This window comes from Bos taurus, chromosome 17 (genome assembly GCF_002263795.3).
Source record: "Bos taurus isolate L1 Dominette 01449 registration number 42190680 breed Hereford chromosome 17, ARS-UCD2.0, whole genome shotgun sequence".
NCBI lineage: Eukaryota > Metazoa > Chordata > Mammalia > Artiodactyla > Bovidae > Bos > Bos taurus.
In genome coordinates this window covers 19,466,085-19,490,419 of record NC_037344.1, presented here as the reverse complement: position 1 = coordinate 19,490,419, position 24,335 = coordinate 19,466,085, and the positions used below count along the sequence as shown (strand labels likewise).

Below are 24,335 nucleotides of genomic sequence, written 5' to 3'. Positions count from 1 at the left end.
AGTAAAAAGCTGTTGGAACTAATAAATGAATTGCAGTAAAATTGCTGGATATAATACCAACACATAGAAATCAGTTGCATTTCTATACATTAACAATGAATTATCTGAAAGAGAAATTAGAAAGCAATCTCACTGACAACAGTATCAAAAATTAAAACAACTAGGAATAGATAAAACCAAGGAGGTGAAAGATCTGTACACTAAAAACTACAAGACTAATGAAAGAAATTGAAGAAGACAAACCAATGGAAAGATACCCTGTGTTTCTAGGTTGAGAGGAGGTCATACTGGGGAAATGTCCACATAACCCCAAGTGATCTAAAGATTCAATGCAATCCCAATCACAATTCCACTGATATTTTTCACAGAAGAAAAAAAAAAAAAAAAACTATCCTAAAATTTGCTTAGAACCACAAAGTAATCCTAAAAGATCAGGAGAGAGCTGGACACATTACAATACTTGATTATATATCAAGCTATATTATAAATAGAGCAATCAAAAGAGTATGGTGTTGTCATAAAAACAGGCCTACAAATCAGTGGAACTGAATGAAGAGTCCATACATAAACTCCCATGTATACAGCCAACTAATTTTTGACAAGAAGGCCAAGAGAACGGACAGTTTCTTCAATAAATGTATTTGGGAAAACTATATATATATACACCAAAAAAATAAATGAATAAGTAATATAAAACTTAACTTATACCTAATACCACTCACAAAGATTGACTTAACATAGATCCAAGATTTAAACCTAAGATCTGAAAACATAAAATTCCTAGAAGAAAACATAGGGAAAAAGATCCTTGATATTGGTCTAGGCAATGATTTCTTGGATAAGTTACCAGAAACACAGGCAACAAAAACTTTTGATTGTCCAGGAAAGCTGCAGGCCAGTGGCCTCCAACTGCATCCCTACCCATATAAGGTCTTTGGCTTTCGGGATAAATCAGTCCCACTATTTTCTTTAAATAAAGTTGAGCTACTGAGTCTGCATTTGATATTCTTAGTTATGTAAAGCCAAACAGCAATTGTAGGATTTTTAGCTTTGCCTTTCATGTTCAGTAATTGTTTTTGAAATCAGATGAAATAACTTCTGACCCTGCAAATCTGATTTACCCAATCATGCCTGGTACAAGCACAGGAGCTACAGCCAAATGTGAATAAGCCTACTGAAGTATTGGCACAAAACCAAGCTTTCCCAGAAATCATAATAAGAATAACAGTATTTACGTTTTTTTGAAAAGCCTTCAAAACCCTTTCACAGGCCTGGCTACATTTCACCCTTACAGTGAAGATGGTTTGACCTCCTGAGAAATGTAGACAAGCTTAAACTCATTGAAAAGCTTGCACTGCAGGTTTCACGAGGAGTCTGTCAAATGCATGCAGCAGCTTTCAGTGAAATACCATAAACAAACTATCACGACACACTGTATGCAGACTATGCTCTCAGGACTCTGATTTTGCAAAATCACTGTCCACCACAACGGACTACAGTCACTCTGCTGGTGCTGCCCAGTGTGATCCTCTATAACTCAAGATTCTGTTTAAATACAGCTGTCCTCCACATCATGCCCGGAGCCAGAAGCATCAGCTTCCAGTCATCCCATTCAGTCTCAGCTGGGATGAGGTTTGACTGATAAAGAGAGGCAGCCAAGTAAAAGGGCTGCGGGGAAGCCTGGCTGGGCTTTGCTGGCTCTAGCTAGCTCCATGAATTTCACTACATCGGTGGGGTATCTGCTCCTTTTTCCTTGGGTGAGAAGCTCGTGCCTCTGTAAATAAATAAATAAAGATCCAGAAGAATTAAACACTCCGTCACAGATGGTGGAAAAAAGCTCTCTGCACATCCGACTGTTCCCTTAAGAGCACGTTTTTTTCTTCTCATCCCAGGAACGCTGTCAAATGAAACGTGGTTCAATACTGGCATCCTGTGGCCACAGAAATTCATCAAGTCTCTGAAACTCAGCTCCTCCGGGTCTGCAGTTCCCTGGCTATCTGAACTCAGCAGTCTACCTCCCTGTTTTCTGAATGTTGTTCTGGCGACCTCTTTTTTTTTTTTTAATGGAAGCATCCTCGGTAAGATGGGTTTTGATAAACTATCATTTCACAGGGCTAATCTGTTCATGTATATTTGGGTGAAAATATGGTATCAAGGCTAAAGAATGTTCCCCAACAGAACAATCTGATGTTAAATCTGTACACAGGGCACCAAGCAGAGGCTCTCTGGCCTCTGAGTTCACACTGAGTTTCTCTCGCCCCAAACAGAAACAGTCGGGAGAGGAGGTGAGACAGTGGTTCAGACTCTGCTGTGTTGTCTGTGTGTGTGATTTGTTTTGGCCAAAGGCTAGGAAAATACTTGCTACAGCCGCAATAAATATTATGAACTTTCTTTATTTTACTACAAGAATGCTGCCTAAGAGGAAAATCAAACAAAATTACGGAGGATTGTTGCTTTTTGCAGACTCACTTTCAAGGCAGCTATAAAGATAAAGGGTTACAATGATCGCAGTTTAGAGGCAGATTTGCCACGCTCCCTGGTAAGACTCAATGGCGTTGTTGAGAACCAAATAACCATTATGGGACTACTACTACTACTGCTACTTTCACAAATGGCTAACACTACATTTAGAGTCCTTGGAGATGTTCAAAACGCTATTTGAGACAGAAAAATAACAGAAAACTTCAAAATTACATGAGCACGGAAAAACATCAAAGGAGCAAGCAGGAAAATCAGTAGTTAATATGCACCAGCAAAGAAATGAAAGAAAATATGCACATGTTAGCAGAAGGAAAGCTTTGTTAGCGTTGGCTGACTACAAACAGGAGGGACAAAATGTTTATTCAATAGGGGAAGTAAAAGGAACTCCTTCTCTCATGTAATCTCTCTCATTGTTCAACTCTAAGGCAACCTGCTCTTCCTAAAATTCTCAAGGTTTACCATGTGTTCAGGGATTTTAATCGTCTTTAGCTAGTTATTCTGCAATGGACAAAGACCTCCCAGTGGTAAATACTCATCTACTCTGAAAATTAATAATGAGCAATCCTAATGGTAAATATTGTGTAACAAGACTTGGATTTTTTTTTTTTTTTTTTTTTTTTTAGAAAAAGCTCTATATTTACTGTCTACAGCAGAGAAAACTTTACCAAAGCTATTCTACAGAAAACTAGTGTGATCTGACAAGAAACAAGGATTAAATACACTGCTAGGCAAACAGTGTTGCCCTGTTAGCATTGAAGAACCTAACTTTTACCGTAACACTTCTTTGGGGAAGAATGTTGCTAGCTAGGAAACAAAATGCAGGTATAAATAGTAGTATAAGGTCTAATGATATCAAATACCAAGCTAATAAAAGGCAGTAGCTTAAGTCTATGTTAAAGGACTAGCTTCTAAATGAGTTTGTACAGCACAGTAGAGATGCAAAATGTACATAAAGTTGTTTGTTTTTTTATATTTAGTAACATTGACATTATTTATTAATAATTTTACCAGAACTCTCCCTGAACTTTTCACTAGACTTTAAAAAATTAATGATGGTAAAGTAAGTAAATTAAAATGAATGAGAAGAACAAAAGAGGATTTCTAAACTCACCAGCAAGAACACATTTGCTCCTCTGGATATATTTTTACTTCTTTCTCTCTTCCCCCAGGCACCCAGTATAAAAAGAGCATGAATTTGAAGTCCAGAAGCTATGGCTTCAAATCGCAGCTTAATAACATGGAAACATATACACTGCTGCTGCTGCTGCTGAGTCACTTCAGTCGTGTCCGACTCTGTGCGACCCCATAGATGGCAGCCCACCAGGATGCCCTGTCCCTAAGATTCTCCAGGCAAGAACACTGGAGTGGGTTGCCATTTCCTTCTCCAATGCATGGAAGTGAAAAGCGAAAGTGAAGTCGCTTAGTCATGTCCGACCCTCAGCGACTCCATGGACTGCGGCCTTCCAGGTTCCTCCATCCATGGGATTTTCCAGGCAAGAGTACTGGAGTGGGGTGCCATTGCCTTCTCCAAACATACACACTACCATATGTAAGATAAATGGCCAGAAAGAATTTGCTGTGTGATTCAGAGAACTCAAACTAGGACTCTGTAACAACCTAGAGGGGTGGGAAGAGATGAGAGGTGGAAGGGAGGTTCAAGAGGAAGAGGACATGTATGTACCTAATATACATGACTGATTCCTGTTGGTGTATGGCAGAAACCAATACAATATTGTAAAGCAATTATCCTTCAGTCAAAAAGAAATAAATTTTTTAAAAAAATGCTACATCTTCCTGCATTCTGGTTGTCCTACCTGGGTATAGAAATCAACAAATTCACACATGGATCTTGTGGAGGAATGAAAGAGATGATGATATAAGAGAGAATCTCCCAGCCCCTGACAGAGGGTTAGGCTTTTGATGGCTTTTGGCAGAGGCTATTCCTAAGTCCTCTTCCTACCTACTGATTTACTGTATTTTCTCCTCCCTCAACACACCTGGTCACCAAGCTCTGTTGATTTTTCATCTTTAATATCTTTCATTTTCCTCTGGACCCTGCCAACATCACCTGTATTCAGACTTTTCTCAGTTCAGTCAGGATTACTGTGATAACCACTAATCACTACTCTTGAGAATGTCTTCAGACTCATGCTCTCTATTCCATCCTCATTGTCCCTATCATCAGGATGACTTTTGTAAAGTACAAATCTGCCCAAGTTGGAATTCTAGGTCTTCTACTTAATATCTTCATGACTTGGAACAAGTTATATGGATTCTTCCATACTATAACTCAAAATCTATAAAATATGGATAAATTTTTCTAGCTCAGAAAGTTGATATAAGGATTAAATATGGTAATATATATATATATATATATATGTTAACACAAAAAATCACTCAATAATTGTCAACTGCTCTTCTTTTCTTGATCATTCTTGCTGTTCCTGTGATTCTCCATGATTCACGAGTTGGGCAGTGTTATAATAAAAGAAACCATGATACTTGAGAACTTTTCAGACTCTACCTGACCCCCCACCAAATCTCACACCACTCATTAAGTAGTGTGTTATCATATAGAATCAATAAACTGCATTCAGCCCAGGATAAAAACAATTAGGTAAGTGAGGGATTCAGTAGAACAATTAGGTTGTTTATAGTACTGCTGATAAAAATTCTATGCAAAAACTGGTTCTCCTAAGAAGTGATTAAAGAAAATCAAACTAAATACCCTCAAAGGATTCAGTGACTCTACCCTAAATATCCTTCCTGCCTTTTCTAGAATGCATTAATATATTCAAACTAGCAGTTTCCCAAGTGGTATTTTCAGACTTTAAGGTGTGTATCATATATGTACACAGAGATGGGCTTTCTACAACACAGTCTCTCAAAGGTCCTAAAACTGCTTAAAAGTCTTACCTGACATTCTTCGGAACCACTTGGGTTTCTTGTCCCATATAATAAAGAGATAGTAGGCAGGAATCCCAGTCAGAGTGATGATGAAGCCAATCCCTGTACTAAATGGGTCTGAGTAAAGGGAAAGGGCAACCATGAAGAGACACGTGAAGGAAAACAAAGCTGGGATGAACAGCGGCACCTGGAACATAGCAAAAAAGAAAACCACTTCAAACGTGGCTTGAGAGACAGAAGGTAGATTCAAGTTGAGCATTGCAGTCATGTGATCAGGTGATACACTTTGATCATGCAACCAGGTGACAGGCACCATCCTACTTACCTTTCTATGAAAATCTCTTGACTAGGGCACAGAGCAGATACTGATTTAAAAACACTCCTTTAAATTAAAAATAAATCTTTGGGTAGAACAAAATCTAAGGATAAATAAGTGTGTTTCATTAGAGATGCTCTGTTTGAATTATTTTACTAGTTAAGTACCATTATGATTTACGTTTCTGATTGTAAAAGATTGCTTCTTTGATAATTATGATTAGAATCCACTTTAATGTAGAGCCAAGAGCACAGGCTGCTTGTTACATGTTAAAGCCTTTCAGTGCATATTGATTTTCTGTTGGAGATTCACAATACGAACTGACAGGGATAAAATAGGCCAACTCCTATTCAACCACTAATAAAGATGTCACCGGCATTAGGTAATGAATATAATTAGAAACAAATTCTGACAACATGATAGACAACAGTATCTGTGTTATTTCTTAAAAGCAAATACATAGTGAGTTCAAATCAAACCATGAACATTCAAGGCTGAAGGAGATGAGAAGCATATTCATCAGCCTTCCCAAAAGGAAATGCTTCGTTATGGTAAATGGACATTCTATTAAGTGGTAAATTCAGACATCTTCACTTTTGTATGTATTTTACATCTTTATTACTTCTGGAGTGCATGATGCGGAAAAGGGGCAATGTAACAAGTCATAACATTCAAGAATACTCAAAATGCCTTTTTTGAAAAGCAGCATCCTTTTTGGAGGCTTCCCTAGTAGTGCTAGTGGTAAATAATCAGCCTGCCAATGCAGGAGATGCAAGAGAAGCAGTTTTGATCCTTGGTTTGGAAGACCCTCTGGAGAAGGAAATGGCATCCCACTCCAGTATTCTTGCCTGGAAAATCCCATGGACAGAGGAGCCTGGCGGGCTACAGTCCATGGGATCACAAAGAGTCAGACATGATTTAGTTATTAAATGACAATAATTCCTTTTTAGAGTATTAATTAGTGATGATTCCATATGTATCTGCCTCACTCTTTCTCCGCATGATTGTCCACAACTATTCAGCATAAAAGAGTAGTCTATACTTTGAATGTATCAGATTAGGCACATTAATGAAAAATCAATGTAACGACCATTTAATGTTAATACTCTTTTTCAAAAGTGCGACATACAAAGCTCAGTACATCACAAACAAACTAATCAACAATTTTTCCAAAGTAAAATAAATCCCATATGAAGGCATTACCTGCAAGAGTTAAACGTTTTATTTTAGAGGATTCTGCCCTCTGCCCAAGCTCCTCATCATCAAGTTATGACAGAGAGAGGACCAGATATTAGGAGGAAGATTTATGTAAACCCATGAAGATTGCTGAGGTTACCTTGAAAGGACGATGCATATCTGGGCGTTTGTATCGAAGATAAATCAGCCCAGCAACTGCCAGCCCAATAAAAAGCCACCTGGCAAAACTGAGGAAATTCAGAAGACTGTAGAGGTCTCCAGAGAAGAGCATTATCATTGTCAAAGGGTGCTGGGGGAAGGAAGACAAAAATCACACTCAGTGAGTTAAAAGGGAACAAACATGATAACAAGCAATAACATCACTACACAATATTATTGTATTTTCCAAATGACTATTTCTACTGATTAACTAGCATCATGATTAAAATCTATACTCCACTACCCTCCTAGCTATATCTTACTCTTTACTCCTACATACACACATACATTGATGTGTTATTTTTCATTGTTTTTCATTAAGAGAATGTGTTTTCCAAGAGTAAAACACAGGACACTCAATAACTCAAAATTTAAAGATCCAGAGGGCAGCGATGGTTAATAACTAACAATAAAAATTAGAAGCGCATCCAATACAAACATTTACAGAAAGCTCTGTAAATGGTGTCTGGTGAGCTCCTGGCTGTGCACATACAGGAGAGACAGCCACGGGGTGACTGTGTGGTCTCCTGAATGCAAAACATGACCTTTCTTTCCCCCACACTTCCTTTCCCCATGTGCCTGCCACGTATGACCCTCAAGACCACAGAAAAGAATGAAGCACAGAGATCAGCATAGCAAGTCTCTCCAGCTGCACATACCAAGGACGGCATGACTGATAGCAGAAGCTTAAAGGGAAAAAAACCCTCTTCACAGAATAAATACATTCTGTTCCCAAAGTGACGTAAACATCCAGATGCCACACAGAGAGTAAACATACTTGACAAAGAAATTTCAAGGAGACATTTTGAAACAAATGAAATTCATGGAGAGAAAAAAAAAAAAAAAGGTGTATCAATGCATTCTATGGTGGTCCTGACAGCAGATTCCACCGGAGACAAAACAGTAAATAAAAAGGAATATAACATTGCCAATGAGGATTTGCGGACTTGCACACCTTCCACAGTCTTCTGTATCCCACATTTTGCAAATACTTTTCTCTGCTTAAAGAATCCTACAGCTCAAGTTTAAATTATGGTGCTTTTATTTTTTTCCCTTTAGGCTGCCCTCAAAAGTCTCACTTTTAAGCATAAAATCACTGCAGTGTCTAGGATTTCATTGACTTTTTCTATAAATTTGTATGCATTTCATCATATGGGGCCTCTGATGAGACATCTGGATATTTGGGGACTGTAGCTTTTAGCTCCACTTTCAATAGAATTGGGACTTTTTACTCTATACCATTTTCTGCAGAGGCTCTAAGTCATTGACAAAAGCCCAGGTAATCATTTCCCTTCCATTTCACAAATGTTTACAAAGGTGAAAGAGAAGTGATTTGGTTATTGCTCCAAAGCATCAAAAGTGCATCAGAACTGATAAAGAATTTGCCTACAATGCAGGAGACCCCAGTTCCATTCCTGGGTGAGGAAGATCCCCTGGAGAAGGGATAGGCTACCCACTCCAGTGTTCTTGAACTTCTCTGATGGCTCAGATGGTAAAGAATCCGCCTACAATGTGGGAGACCTGGGTTCAATCCCTGGGTTGGGAAGATCCCCTGGAGAAGGTCATGGAACCCACTCCTGTATTCTTGCCTGGAGAATCCCCATGAACAGAGGAGCCTGGAGGGCTACAGTCCCTGGGGTCACAAAGAGTTGGACACAACTGAGCGACTAAGCACAGCACAGCATACTGGATAAAGGGAAGCAGTGGAAAGCATCCTGCCTCTCTAACTCCACCATGATACAAAGAGAGCCAATTTAGAGATGAATGAGGACAGAAAGAAATTCTCCTTACTAACCTGTCCTTTGAGGCTATATCTAGATACACATGTTAATATGCATTACCAAAACAATAACAGCTGGCAGAGGAGTGTGCTTCCGGATGTGAATCATGGAGAGGATTTCTGGAAGGTGACCCTCCCGGGATGCAACATAGAATAACCTGATGGGAGAAAAATGTATAATTGATCATTTCCAAGGGGGAAAATCCAGAAAGCTAAGAGAAAACTTGCACCTTCTTTGCACCAAATGGTGATTACTTAGGTTTTGCTTTTTAAAGTAGAGTACATTATGAGAAATCAAATTTTGAATTTTATAAATATCTGCCAAAATATGATTCCTTGAGGAGAAACAATAGCAACATCCGATTCAGTACAGCTCTGCCCCCATATACATAAGCTGGTGGGGAATTTAGTTCTAGATTCCTATTATTACCTGTGTGCTGTCAATCCAACACAACATACACACATACACCAAACATTCATATTTATCTGACTGGGTTTTCATATTAAATCAAAAAGGATTTCTAGATGAAACAGAACAAAAGGGATTGCAGATGGTGGGATGATGATTTCTTGTGTCTATGACTTCACTTTTTTTTCTTGTCACCTTTTCTTTAGAGAAACCAAAGATTTTATTACTAGAAATAAAAAGCTGTTGTTATAGACATACATCCAAAAAAAAAAAACAAAAAAACCCTTGATGCCTGGCTTCAGAGTAGGCTATGAGCAGACAAGCAGTGCCCTCTAATGGACAGAGAAGGACGTGCTGAGGAAGATTTCAATCTCGCGTGTTCCTTTAAAAGCAACAAGTCTGGAGGCGCTATTTCTTTTCTTCTTAACTTATCCTTATCACATCCCATCTCAAAAACAGAAATGCTTTTCTAGAAATGCTTGAACTACTCACCTGGAGACAGCAAACACACCACCATTCATGGAGCCAAAGCAGGAGAGGGCAACAAAGATCGGAACTGCTAATGAGAAATTTCCCAGGAGCCGCTCAGAAAAGGTCTAGTGAACGGCAGAAGGGAGCAAATTAATGTTTTGCCAGAAAGTAGAATAAAATGAAACAGTTTAGGCCAAACTCGCTCCATGACTCTCTGTTCACCTGGTGACACGTGTGTGTTTTACAATCCTTCTTTTGGGTTAGGGTCAGACTAACCTCTTAGGATAATAATCCAAGGCCTTGCTTGCTACAAAACTGTGGACAACGGTCTAAACAAGCATCTTTCCTCTACCTTCAAAAAGCAGTGATCCATTTACCAAATCTATCAACTATGATATCTATTGTCTCTGACTCTGGGAAGTAAAAAAAAAAAAGCTCAATTTAGAATTTCTCCTTTTGGAGACAGAAATCCTTCTGTATGATACCTTCTCTTTAGTCTGGAAAGCCACATGTTTATAGTGAAGTACAAAGGAAGACTGAGAAGTGCTGCAGATACTTATTTCATATACCAATCCTAGTGTTATGACTTAGAAGTGTGATGAAAAATAAGTGATGACTTAATATGTGTATCATGGATAAGAACAGTTCTGAAATCTTCTGCCCCGGAAAAATCACATCAGCTGCATCTCTGTTTATCAAGTCAATCCCACCCTCTCAGGTATCTGCCAATTCCTTCTGTAGTTTCTTATTAAAAGCTTAGAATACCAATACAAGTCTGAGGGAATCAAGTCACAGAAAATATAAAAGAGAAGCGAAGTTTATGACATTTCCTTTTATTCTATGGCATGTGCAAGACTGCAGATTTTCATGAAGGATATATTTAAAAAAAGAAAAAGATGTGGGATTCTTTACTTGTCCTTGAGCAGCTGGCGCTATGTAATTAATGGACCACATTACGCTCGGAGACTAAGTGCTGCCCTTTGTCTAGTAAGACGAGATGACGACCTGACATCAGAAAGCTCTGTGCATTTGGTTGTCTGGTAGAAGTTACAGCAGTGGGCAAAGTCTTCTTTAATACAGTGAACTCGTACATAGGTTCACGAAATGGGATAATTTGTTCCCTGTGGATGTTCCCTGCGGATGATTATTATGAGGTAATAGTGACTATTTTAAAAGGAACCGACATCTAGTGGTGGAAAGTTCTTTTTTTCCACCCTTCATTGTTACAAGGTCATGAATGAGCGCTCTCTTACTAGCTAAGTTTTTATACCAAAAAGTCTGTGCCACAGAAGAACAGTCCCCTAACATGACCTCTGGAAGCAAAAGATGGTCTTAAAGTCAAATAAATTTTGGAAAATGCTGTGAAATTATAAGTATCCACTTCTTTAGGAGTTAAAATACACATTAGCTTCTGTGATATTCTGAGAAGTACAATAAAAATGACATCTGTTTAACTTTGAATAACTCTATTTCCCCAAATTAATAATATCCTAGGAGCTAGTATTCAAAAGGATGTATATACTAGGAAAAAAAAAACAAATGCATATGGTCTATTTGGAAATTCTAAAGTGATACTTTGGGGAAAAGATTTTAAGTTAGCATTTAAAAAGTGTCCAAACAGGAAAGAATACAGAATAAATTGCAATTTGCATATCCCCAAAATGAATTCATTTAAATTCAGTAACTGCCCACCTGTACTTAAAGACACATTGGAAGAATAATGCCTTCTATTCAATGTGTATGTGGAAATGTGTTTTCAAGCTGGTATATGTGGACATATTTTACGTGAAATTAATAATCAGAAATTGTATAGGATTGTAGTTGTATCAATGGCTACAGCTGTAGCTATAGCTGTAGTTTAGTTAAATGGAATACGCTAAGGTATGTCCTAAATTTTTAAAATATTCATTATCATTCAGTTCAAAAAAATTACTAAATTACCAAAACACTTTCCACTGGAGGGAACTACTCTAAAACTGCATCAATTCATTAGCCTAAATTCAAACCGGCATTAGCCCCACTTAGACTTACCACCGCCACTGCATTTGAAAGCATCAGTTCCTCGGCACTAATTGTTGTGAAGTAGGCCACGTTTGTTAGCACGTAGCCAACAGTGACAATGGCCATGGATATACATATCGCAAGGGGGATGGTTCTGAAATGCACAAAGGAATTGCTTATTAGTCATCTTTTGTTAGTCATTTCTCTGAGACCAAAGAAAATAACAGGCTCGTTCAAAGCAAAAAATAAAACAGTATGGATAATTACAGGCTCTGTTGGGTATGTATAAACACTTCATCTGGGTGAAGTACCACATAGTCCTTTGTAATTTAATAAGGGCCACGAGGGGAGATACTACATTTGTCTTGTCTACTGCTCTGCCCCAGAACATATGGGTCTGTCCCATTCTTTTACTCCATAGATCTTAGAGCAGTGTTTCCCACACTTGAGCGTGCATCACCTGGACGGTCTGTTGGAACACAGATTGCTGAGCCCACCTCAAGAAGTTCTGATTCAGGAGGATTTGCATCTGTAACACCTCCCTGGGTGATTCTGATGCTGCTGGCCAGGGTACCACACTTTGAGATCCACTGGCCTTTCAAATGCCTTTCAAATACTAATTCACTTGGCTTGACAACCTTTCTAAAACTAGTTTCCAAAAAGGTATTTTGCATTCAGTGTTTTCCCCTTCAGTAATTCTCCTTGCCATCAAATAAGTGTACAGTATTGGAAGCACGGGAACAGGAGGTATCTACCTTTCTAAATGATGGCAATAATAATTTTGTACATAACACAAAAAGCCTAAAAGTGCTTCCAATAATGGCTTTGCACTGCCCTGCTGTGAGTTCAAAGGAAGCTCAAGATCATGAGTATCTATTAAAGCCATAGCACAGATAATCCCATGAAATTAGAGGTGACATGCTGTGAAGTACATATGACCGGACAGCACTGACACCACGCAGCATCATGAAGTATCCGGCACAAATGCAATGTTATGTCTTCATTTAATGCACTTGGAAAGTCAGGAAGTTACCGACCCTAATAATTTGATTCCATGTTACCGATACACATTACTTGCTTAACATAATCACCTCTTCAGACTCTTTCCGGTTCAAGCAACTTAAACCTTCAGCTCCCTGCACAAAGGCTGATGGGGTTTTTTTTAGCCATAGAACTTATCAGCCCTCATGGAGCCTTAACCCTGCTGGATGCCACTAATGAAGACCTCCATATAATTTCTTCCAAGATGAAAATACAGTTCTGAAAACAGGAAGGAAAAAAGGCACAGCCTGCCTCACTCCCCAAGCTGGGTGTGTTGAGCACACGAAGTCCCAGCTCATTACACTGAATTCTCTATCCCCTGTTGAGAACAGGCAAACCCAGCCAGTCAGCAACTGCCATTCATTACGGCGCTTGGAGCCTGACACTTCCACTGATCCCCAAAGCCTTAAGCCTCGATGGGGAAACACACTGACCTCTAAAATCCTGGCATCCTAACAGGAAAGGAGCAGATGTTCCACTTCCCCAGCGTGAAGAGGGTCCTATGGAATTTGCTGTTCACACCATAACACTCATTGCTCGTTGTGATTGATAAATGCTAAGTGTAAGCAAAGGAAATCACTGGGCCAATACAAAACAGAGGGGTAAATGGCACAGGGCAAATTAAAGATGAATCCTGTTTCTTTGGGTACTTCCCTGGCGGCACTAGTGGTAAAGAACCTGCCTTCCAATACAGGAGATATAAGAGGTATGGGTTTGATCCTAGGGTGGGGAAGATCCCCTGGAGGAGGGCACTCCAGTAATCTTGCCTGGAGAATCCCATGTAAGAGGATCCTGGCAGGCTACAGTCCATGGGGTCGCCAAGAGTTGGACACAACTGAAGTGACTTAGCACACAAGGATGCCTGTTTCTTTGAAAGACAGGTGGCAGATCAATGCAAAGGCGGAAGCAGCTGAGCAAGAAGGTGAACAGGCAGCTTTTCAATCACTCACTGTATTTCTTTAAATAGGGTTCTGAGTTCTTTCTGTGGAGGAGGGAAGCAGAGAGGGAGAGACTTTCTAGAGATTCCTTGCAAGAGGATTAAGAAATGCGAAGGCTCTACTAATTAAAAGTGAAGTGATTTATTGTTCAGTGCAGTGAAGTCACCTAACCCGTCCAGGACAGGTAGTACTGTCAATCACGTGATGCTGCCACAGAGCAGAGAGGAGTGAGTCTGAAATTTGATGGTGGCTCTCCCAGCAGAGAACCTAGCCTCCCAAGGCAACCTCCCTGTTTCCTGCCCAGAGATTATGGTCTTTCTGAGGGGGGATTTCTAAACTGACTCCAGCAGAAGGGATCTTAAAAAAAATTGAAGTTTCCAGGTTAGTTTCCCTTTCTTTTTTTCCTTCCTCAACTTGTCAATAACAAAAACAACAGCAGCAACTCTGCTATGTACCCTCTACTTTACATATTTGTCTCATTTTATCCTTGGAAAATTCTGTTATTTAGGAGCATCATCACCATTTTATACATGAGTAAATGAAGTCTTAAAGAACTGTTCAGGATACACAGCTGATAAGTAGAACCTCAGAATTCAGCCACAGATCTAGCCTATCTTGAAGTCAAAGCACTTAAAACCACTAAAGAAAACTCTCTCTCATGGATGTGGGTCTTCAAACTCAATTTTCAGAGAAATCATAACTATTGAATATGTATAATGTTCATTGGAAAGCTCTTATCATGGCTGTATTCTTCATGTATTCACTGAAAATGCAGTTTCATGTAGTATGAAGGAAGGGAAAAGACTTATTCCAGGATTTTTGTAAATTATGAAACATTATAGTTCTTAAGAGCTATACTTCAGTGTTTCTGTCTTATGTGAACTATAATGTCAAGGAAATGTTTTCAAAAATCTCAATATTTAGGAAATACTGGTTCCTCCTTAATTTAAAAACAACAAAAGCTCACTGAATAAACTTCCCTAGACAACTCTTACAGAAAAGGAGGAAAAGTAAGCATACACATCAGATAATTTTAAATAGATTATTAACAGTTTTACTATCAGCCAAAAGCACTGTATAGATACCAGAGTGGGGGGGGCGGGGAATCAAAGGAGTTTAAACTATAGGATAAAAGAGGAAAAGGGTCTAAACTTGCAGCAATTCACAATAAGCCCAGTAATTCCTCTTGAGGTAAAATTAAGCCATGGGAATTGGAGAGGATGAGGCCAGATAGCCACTAGCTTCTGTCCTTAAGGTTCCATTTCACTTTCACAAAGGGAAGGAGAGGAGGTTGTGGCTGCCTTGGCATAAACAGCGATCATTTACCAAGAACAGTTCATTTGTTCAGAAGGGCTTGGCACCATGTGCGTAACTCCTGGATTTCAAGCAGCAAAGCCTAAGAGCCACTGGGTGAGCTGATAAAAGCTCTTAGGCCATGCAGAAGCAATCTTTCTGGAGGCTTTAGATGCAGAGGGCAGATAAGCACAGTTAGTACCCAAGATTAAGGCAAATGGCATATGATAACAAAAGGAATCAAGGGAACTGGTAGGCCACTGATATTTCAAAGCCCCTGTGTTACTGTGGGGTATGCATCAATTGTAAATGCAACAAAAGCTTTAAGCTGAATAAAAATGATTTGCACCTATGACTTATACTCTCTCAAATGTTTGTGCATTTTTTTAATGATTAACAATATACTAATTATTAGAAAGATAGTATTGGGAAAAGAGACTTAATCCTTAAGAGCTTTTTTGTCATATCTATCTATATACCTGGCTTCCCAGGTATGGCAGTGATAAAGAATCTGCCTGCCAATGCAGGAGACAGGGGTTTGATCCCTGGATCAGGAAGATCCCCTGAGGAGGATATGGCAACCCACTCCAGTATTCTTGCCTGGAGATTCCTATGGACTAGGAGCCTGGTGGGCTGCAGTCCAAGGGGTTGCAAAGAGTCAGACAAGACTTAGAAACTAAATAACAACAATAAACAACAAACTATATACACAGGTCGACAGACAGATGGATATAGTCTTTTCAATTATGTATTAATGGGAAGAATTAAGTGAGAATCTGATATTTTTATTAATTGAAAATAGTCTCCAATTAAAAGGTCTTGGATAGTCTTTTGTTGTAGGCTTATTTTAAATTGGCATCTGTAACTGGTCTATGTAACACATGGATAAATGTTTATTTTATCAGAAATTATTAAATGGAGGTCTCTGGAACATCTGCTTAGAAGCACTCTCATTCTAGGGGTAGGCTTCCTCAGAAATTTAAATAATCCCAATAGGAATGGCAGGTAGATTATATTTGCATAATCTACAAAGTGCTGGCAAATACATTTTATCTCCAAATACACACATGGCATATCATATCCTTTGTGAAATAAAATAGAATATGAACAAATGACAAAATCCAAAACTCACTGAAACAGGAGGCAATTTTCAAAGAATTTTCCCTTGTTTGTATTTTCAAACAAGGGAATCAAGGCTCAGAGAGGTTACACGACTTGACAGGCCAAGGTCACAAAAGTAGTAAGCGTGAGAGCTGGATCTGAACCTAGATCTTCCAATGCTAAGTTCCACATTCATGGAGTTTATCTCATCCAGGATAACATGTCTGCTTTGTGCTTACCTGAACTCTAGGTACAAAGTTCCTAGGATTTTTACATGCTGACAAACACATACTCTATTTATAATACAAAGATCAGAAGGCTGATATCTTCTAATGTTACCATGTGACACATTTTAAGCCAAGTGTATTTTACTATGCATTTAATCATCACAAATGATGCAGCATGGGATGCATTTTTAATACACTTTGCATCTATATGATTGAGCATCAAAAATGATCATTGTTTCCAGCTTCATATTGGCTAAAAAGACTCCTGCCACAAAAACAGAATTAACAAACCTAGCTTGATTCTTCAGAGCTGAGGAACCTGAAGGTCACAAAGATTTCTGATATTCAGACATCTGAGTAATTCTGTAATCACTTGAATTTCTGGATATTTCTAAAGCTGTTTTATAAATGGCATAAAATCTTCTGAGATTTCTGTGAATGAAAGTAAGTTTCATATGTTCCTCTGTGGATATACCCACTAGGGACCACAAAACTCCTTGGTCCCCAGGCATCTAAAATTGTCTTTGAGCCATGAACTGGGCATGACGACAGTTCTGCTAAAACCTACTCTTGTGTATACTGGAAACTTCTAAGAGAAGTGCTTGATTCTTCACATTTTTTTAATTTAAAAATCATTAATATTTTAATGCAAGTATTTGGCATTCAGGAGGAAGCAGGGAGGGGAAAAAAGAGAAATTAAGAAGGGCAAGAACATTAGCATAAGCAAAATAGATAACTAGTGGGAAGCTGGGGCTCCCCCAATGGCTTGGTGGGTAAAGAATCAGTCTGCAATGCAGGCAACACAGGAGACACAGATTCTATCCCTGGGTGGAGAAGATCCTCTAGAGAAGGAAATGGCAACCCACTTCAGTATTCATGTCTGGAAAACCCCATGGAGAGAGGAGCCTGGCTACAGTCCATGGAGTTACAGAGTCGGACAGGACTGAGCAGCTAAGTACTTTCCACTTAGTGGGAAGCTAAGTGTTGCTACATAACACAGGGAGCTCAACCTGGTGCTGATGCTCTGTAACAGCCTAGAGGGTGGGGTGGGGTTGGGGGATGGAAGGGAAATTCAAGAGGGAAGGGACATATGCATGCTTAGAGATGATTCACGTTGTTGTATGGCAGACACCAACACAGCATTGTAAACCAATTATCCTCCAATTAAAAATTTTAAAAATAAAAATTAAAGAAAAGGGCATGAAAACAGCAAACTTCTTAATATGAGATACAAATAAAAAGGAAAATGGGATTTTTCACAGAATTTTAAAATTTTTAGTAAACTGTTTCTATATAACTGAAAAAAAGCCATGACTGATGTCAACACAAAATATTTAATATTATAAATACTTTTTTGCTTCTGAGTACTTATTTTAGAATCATACATATTTCCCATTTTCTTTATAAGGACCCTGAGGAAACCTTGAAAACCTTTCTCTAGATCTGACCCAGAAGTGACTCAAGCATGTCTTACTAATCCCTTTTTGATCCACCAATTTAATTTTGAAGAATTATTCAGTTTATTTTATTACCACTACTGTTAATTTTATCTCACTCCAAATATGTTACAAACCAAAAGATAAATAATAGTATATATCAAAGGAAATCTATATTTTTTCATTCATGTGATTCTTCTTTCATACATTTTTACATAATTTCCCTGTTTCTTGCTCATCTCAAACTCTCCAGAGATGCCCTCTAGAATGGAAATGTAATATCTGGCTAGGTGATTTCTGATGTTTCCAGCAGGGACTGTATTACAAAGAAGAGTTCTTGGATTGTTTTCCAGACTTAAAACAGTTAGATTACAGATGACTGGACTCTGATGAATTGCTTTATATGTTTTCAGTGATTTTGTCTCATTGTTATTTAGTGCTATCATATCTCTAGTTATACACCGCGAGTGGGAACTGGACTGTTAATAACACTACAAGAGAACTGCACTTGAGGAGACAGTTGGGAAGAAGGTGAGGGTTGTCACTGAAAGGAGAAAATGGAGCAAGAGGAAGAATACATTCAATAAAGCTATTTAGAAACATTCTTAGAGGTCCACGGTTCACATTCTAACTTAATGACAATTTCTGGGCCAAGGCTGAACACAGTGATGTGACAAGCAGATTGTCACATAAAGGTACACAGTGATCCCACTGACTTCAAGCATTAAACACCTGCCCTCTGCTTCTTAACTGCACTCTGGCAAAGTTACGGGTATTTTCACTGAGACGCTGTAAATTTCATTACCACTGATGTCTAATCTAAATCTCACCATTTTCCATTGTCCACAGATGAAGAACTCCATAAACAAAAAGAAGATAGAGAAACCTGTAGGGAGATGTAAGAAATGAACAGAAACAGATTAAAAGACTGCAGGCTCAAGGAGGCTCAAGGAACAATGTACACAGATACATGAGAGAGAGAAAAGTGCAGCAAAACCGCTCAGAAAAATGAACTAAAGTAGAAACTTATAATTCAGAAACAGGGTAATAAGCAATCAGAAGCATTAGTATAAGCATTTTCAGCCCTAACAACACTTGATTTTTTATCCCACTATTAGAATAAATTCATGCCTAAATAAAATTATTCAGCAAAATGTAAATAGCTTGAGAGTAAATTTTCATTTGCTTGAATTTCATATGCACAAAAAATTTGCATTGTCTGCATCTCATTTTTTCTTATTTTCTCAAGATTTAGAGTGTGTCTTCCAGATGTATTACAGTTATCCATATTTATCATGGATGAATGTAGAGATATTAGTAGGCAAGTTTGAGTGCACAAAAATAGAAACAAAATTGGTTTTTGATAAAATGTTAGCAAGTAAATAAATCAGAAGATAAAATATTTTAATAACAATAAATTACATTTCACACTAATGTTCAATCCTTACTTTTGTTATATTGTTTTTACACTATACTTTTTAAAATGTTATATTTTCCTTGGGATTTTGTGTAAAGTACTCTAAGGTGATACAAACCATTTTTTCAAAATAAGCAAGTTCCTGAGATTCAGATGCATAAAGTGAAAGTGAGAATTGCTTGGTCGTGTCCAACTCCAGGCCAGAATACTGGAGTGGGTGGCCTTTCCCTTCTCCAGGGGATCTTCCCAACCCAGGGATCAAACCCATGTCTCCTGCATTGCAGGCAGATTCTTTATCAGCTGAGCAACAAGGGAAGCCCAAGAATACTGGAGTGCATAGCTATCCCCTCTCCTGTGGATCTTCCCAACCCAGCAATCGAACTAGGATCTCCTGCAATGTGGGCGGATTTTTTACCAACTGAGCTATCAGGGAAGGCCTCAGATACATATGGCTGAGTAAATGAACTACTCGTCACAATTCTGTGTTCTTCTTTCCAAAGTATTCCTGCGAAGCAGCTATCTAGATGGACATTTCCCAGACTCTCCAGTATCTAGGTGGGAGTGTGGCTCATTCATCCATGTCGACTGATGTGGCAATTGCAGACAAGGTGGTTAAGAGTGGGTTGCCTTGTTCACCCCTGCACTCCACCCCTACTTCCCTAGTTGCAGAGGATCTACACAGAGGCAAAACCACAATGCGGAAGAAGGAATCTGGGCCACAGAACCAATACATGGAATAAAATCCACCCGCAGCCAGGGACACCAACGGTGAACTGTTACATGATTTAAAAATTAAATCACGTGTATACTGTGGCGGATTCATGTTGATATATGGCAAAACCAATACAATATTGTAAAGTTAAAAAATAAAATTAAAAAAAATTTGAACTTTCGATTGTTAAGAGCCACTGAAAATCTGTGGCTCATTTGTTAAAGCAGCTAGCATTACCCTAACTAATAAGAGAATGAAGGACTTCATTTTATCAAGACTTTTTGTCGATCTCAGTGAATTAATTTATATGAGACAAAATGGGTCCTCATTAATTTTTATCTTATGTCTTTTGTTTTGTAAGAGACTAGTATATGACATAAAGTCTTTAAAATGATGTCCCACATGAGAATAAATTAAAACATTTGAAAAAGTTAGAACAGTGAAAATTCTATTATTCTTCCAACTTCCCAGAAACAGAGCAAACATAGACCCCATTATTCACTCTTTTGAAATATAATATCCCCTGCACTTCAATGTATAATTGAAATCAATCAGTATAATTGAGATCAATGTATAATTGCCTTTTTTTGACCAAGGACACATAATAAGATAATGCAATGTTTAATAAATATACTCTTAGGCTAAGAACAAGGTGATGTAAAATAAATATACCCACTTTGGCATAGTAAGTGGGAATTAAGAGTCAAAATTCCCTCAGGCCATTAACATGAGTCTCAGAAGGAACTGATAACACTTCTCCTACTATAAACCCATAAATCAAATCCAACAGAGGAGCCTGGAGGGCTACAGCTCATAGAATCTCATAGTGTCTGCTGCTGCTGCTGCTAAGTCGCATCAGTTGTGTCCGACTCTGTGCAACCCCATAGACAGCAGCCCACCAGGCTCCTCCGTTTCTGGGATTCTCCAGGCAAGAGCACTGGAGTGGGTTGCCATTTCCTTCCCCAAGGCATGAAAGTGAAAAGTGAAAGTGAAGTTGCTCAGTCCTGTCCGACTCTTTGAAACACCACTGACTGTAGCACACCAGGATCCTCCGTCCATGGGATTCTCCAAGCAAGAGTACTGCAGTGGGGTGCCACTGCCTTCTCCCCACATAGTGTCGGGCACTACTAAAGCAACTTAACATACATATGTGCATAGATATAATAACTAATAGGTAAGTAGGTGAACCTATTCTCACTCACTTCAACCAGATCAGTCCTCTTTTACTTGTTTTATGTATTGATACACAACTGAAGTGATCCAGTGCTTTTGAATAGTTTTAACATCATTCCTCCAGATGCTACAAGTCAAATCATGTCTTTAGATAATTTTTGGACTCAATACTGGCTTCCTATTAAAGGTACATGAATTGGTTTCATAAATTGCCTATCTATGAATGATTGCATATATGGATATATTTGATCCTAAAAGTTAAAATAATTTTTCACTGCCACAAATCCTACATATAGGTAATTAAGGGAAAAATTCTTAGCAGGAAAGGTATAAAGTTGATAGGGGAGCTAATAGTTATGTCTTGACTTTAATCAAAATGGTAAATTCACAAGGCCAGGCTCCAGAGAACATGACACAGCAGCTTAATGGAGCTACAGAGAACGGCGAAGATGAGAAGAAAAAGAGCTGATAGGTTAAGCACCTTGCCAGTTAAGAGAGATAATATGTCATTATCAAGAAAGAGATGATGAAGACTCTGTGTGGAACAGTTGACAGTTCCCTGCAAAGGTCACAAAGGCCCCCAGAATGGCAGAACTTCCTGCAAGCTCCTCTCTGCTCTCCTTGGGCTTTCCCGTTACCAAGAATTGTATACCCAGTAGAAATGGATATCGTCATCTTTTATCTTTCAGCTCAAAAGTTAAACCTTTTGAAAAATAAGCTTTTGTGCTTTATCTTGTATTTGCTAATGCCTTTTCTTAGATTGCAAGGAATTCACAGGCAAGCTCTCTCCTTAGGGATACACTGTATTACAAAGTCCAACACAACATGCAATGGTTGAGGGGCCACCTGCCTCAGAAAGAGAAGTGGTTCCCTCATTCACCCACCCTGTAATTCCCCTTCTCTTACATAGTCTCCCTTAGCCCCATCCTCAAATTCCTATAACCAAGAAGAGAAAAAAATGTACACACACCATCGCAAGTGTAAGCTTTCTTTATGCAAAACATTTTCTCTGAAGTTTTGCCTTTGATGTTTGTTTTTAACTTGATTTCATAGAATTATGAAAAATTCTATGGACTCCAGTCTGAAGGCTGGTTCATGTTCCAGTCATTCGCAGGGACCTAGAAGATCACTGGACCTCTTCAGGCTTAAACTTCCTCCTTAAAGAGGGTGCTGAATTAATGAAATGCAGTGTCCATTTCACTTGGAAGATCATCATTTGATCACTTTAGCAAATAAAGCTGATTTGTAAAGACTGTTTAATAGAATCCTTTGAATACTCAGCTAAGCCCTTGCTAATGTATCAGAGCATCCAAGGAAATGCCTGCTTTTGCCTTGTTCTGTCATCGCTCAGTCGTGTCCAACTCTTTGCGACCCCATGAATCGCAGCACGCCAGGCCTCCCTGTCCATCACCAACTCCCGGAGTTCACTCAGACGCACATCCATTGAGTCAGTGATGCCATCCAGCCATCTCATCCTGTCATCCCCTTCTCCTCCTGCCCCCAATCCCTCCCAGCATCAGAGTCTTTTCCAATGAGTCAACTCTTCGCATGAGATGGCCAAAGTACTGGAGTTTCAGCTTTAGCATCATTCCCTCCAAAGAAATCCCAGGGCTGATCTCCTTCAGAATGGACTGGTTGGATCTCCTTGCAGTCCAAGGGACTCTCAAGAGTCTTCTCCAACACCACAGTTCAAAAGCATCAATTCTTCGGCGTGACTTTCAAACTCTTCTTCTGGGTCTTGAGATTATGATTCTATCCTCAATCAGGAATACCAGCACATTACAACTACCTACATTGTATCAGCCTGGCTGACCATTACAGAAAAGCATTTAAAGGCTAAGTGGTCTGTCCCTTCTCCAAATTCTAAGACAGTGTTTATAGATCAGGTCAGACCTCTGGATGCCACATTAAATGGACAATATTATCAAAGACATTTATATTTCCTGCCTTTAGCTTTCATCAAAATGTTATTACAAATATATTTTTTAAATTATATGAATTTTAGGACGACATTTGTAATAACATTATTAAGGATATTGTCGTTTGATCAGAGTTGTTTATAAAAAAGTTCATTCACTTCACCACTGTTTCTCAAATATCTTATTTATGCTAGACATTGTTATAAGTAAAGTGATAAAGATATAAACTACAATAAAAAATTCATTCTCTTATGGAATCCAAAATTTGAACAGGATAAGACATGGAGTTCCACATCTCCCATTCTTCACATGATGCCCCAGTCAGTCAGGCTTGGATTGAAATCTCCCCTTAGGGAAGCCTCCTCTCTATTTCAGAGTATGCTCCACAACCCCTGTACTCCTCATTCTCTACTATTTTCAATGTGAGGAAAACAAAACATTTTTAACTCCAAAAGTCTTTGCAAATATCCTTGTATTTTCACACTTAACCAGATTCAACAGAGAAATTAAGAACATTCAACTGAGCACATCAAGTGTCCTGCAAGCATTTGCTCTAAAACTCTAGTGCAAATATTTTCATGAGGAGCTGTCAGGACTCTGACACTCTCAAGGATAATTCTGCTTTTCACAAACATTGTAATCACATGTGGAGAGTTCCTGGACTATTTGGCCTCTATTATTCATTTATTTATTTGCTTTTTATCAACCTGTTATTTTTGGACATGTTCTAAAAGACATTAAAGCAAGAAGAGAAGATAACTACTTTGGATGTATAAAGGGATTAAAATACTTAGAAGTGTGTTTATAATTGTGATGGAAAAACTCAAAAAACTTAGCAAAGTTAAATTACTTCAAGCAAACTAAGCTATCGTTTTGACTCTTCCTTTTATATTATTTTCACAGCTATGAGATAAATCTGTACAAATCTCCCAAAAGAAGACTTTAAAAAAATAAATAAATGGAAGCAATGAAGAGGAAAAAGGAGGAAAAATGTTAAGAGGCAGCTTTAACGAAAAAAAGGAATGTTTATTCCATCCAAACCTCACGTGAATTCTAAATTATTAAATCTCTGCAAACACCTGATTTATGAACAGGATAACACAGCCCCTAGCCAAAATCATTTTTAATAAAAAGCAGGAGGTTTCCTGAAGTTCATCTCAGATTTAATATCAAACACAGCAGCCACACATGAACGTTTCCCCATAAAACATGAACACAGCATGGCACCGGCAGCTGGCAACCATCGGCAGAGACATAGCAGTGCAAACAAACAGGGTGTCCACACCGTGAAAGGATCAGGGCTTGCAACCTAGAGGCG

At 38.6% G+C, this 24,335-nt stretch overlaps 1 protein-coding gene across 1 annotated transcript in view; it reads right to left on the bottom strand.

The window, feature by feature from the left end:
• SLC7A11 (solute carrier family 7 member 11) overlaps positions 1 to 24,335 on the bottom strand; it is an 87,184-nt gene that overhangs the window by 11,851 nt on the left and 50,998 nt on the right. The window contains exons 7-11 of the mRNA XM_024977578.2: positions 11,791 to 11,914; positions 9,781 to 9,884; positions 8,941 to 9,037; positions 7,041 to 7,190; positions 5,398 to 5,575 (exon numbers count right to left, since the gene is read on the bottom strand). Of these exons, the coding sequence (XP_024833346.1) occupies positions 5,398 to 5,575; positions 7,041 to 7,190; positions 8,941 to 9,037; positions 9,781 to 9,884; positions 11,791 to 11,914 (653 nt within the window). The remainder of the gene's footprint in view (positions 1 to 5,397; positions 5,576 to 7,040; positions 7,191 to 8,940; positions 9,038 to 9,780; positions 9,885 to 11,790; positions 11,915 to 24,335) is intronic.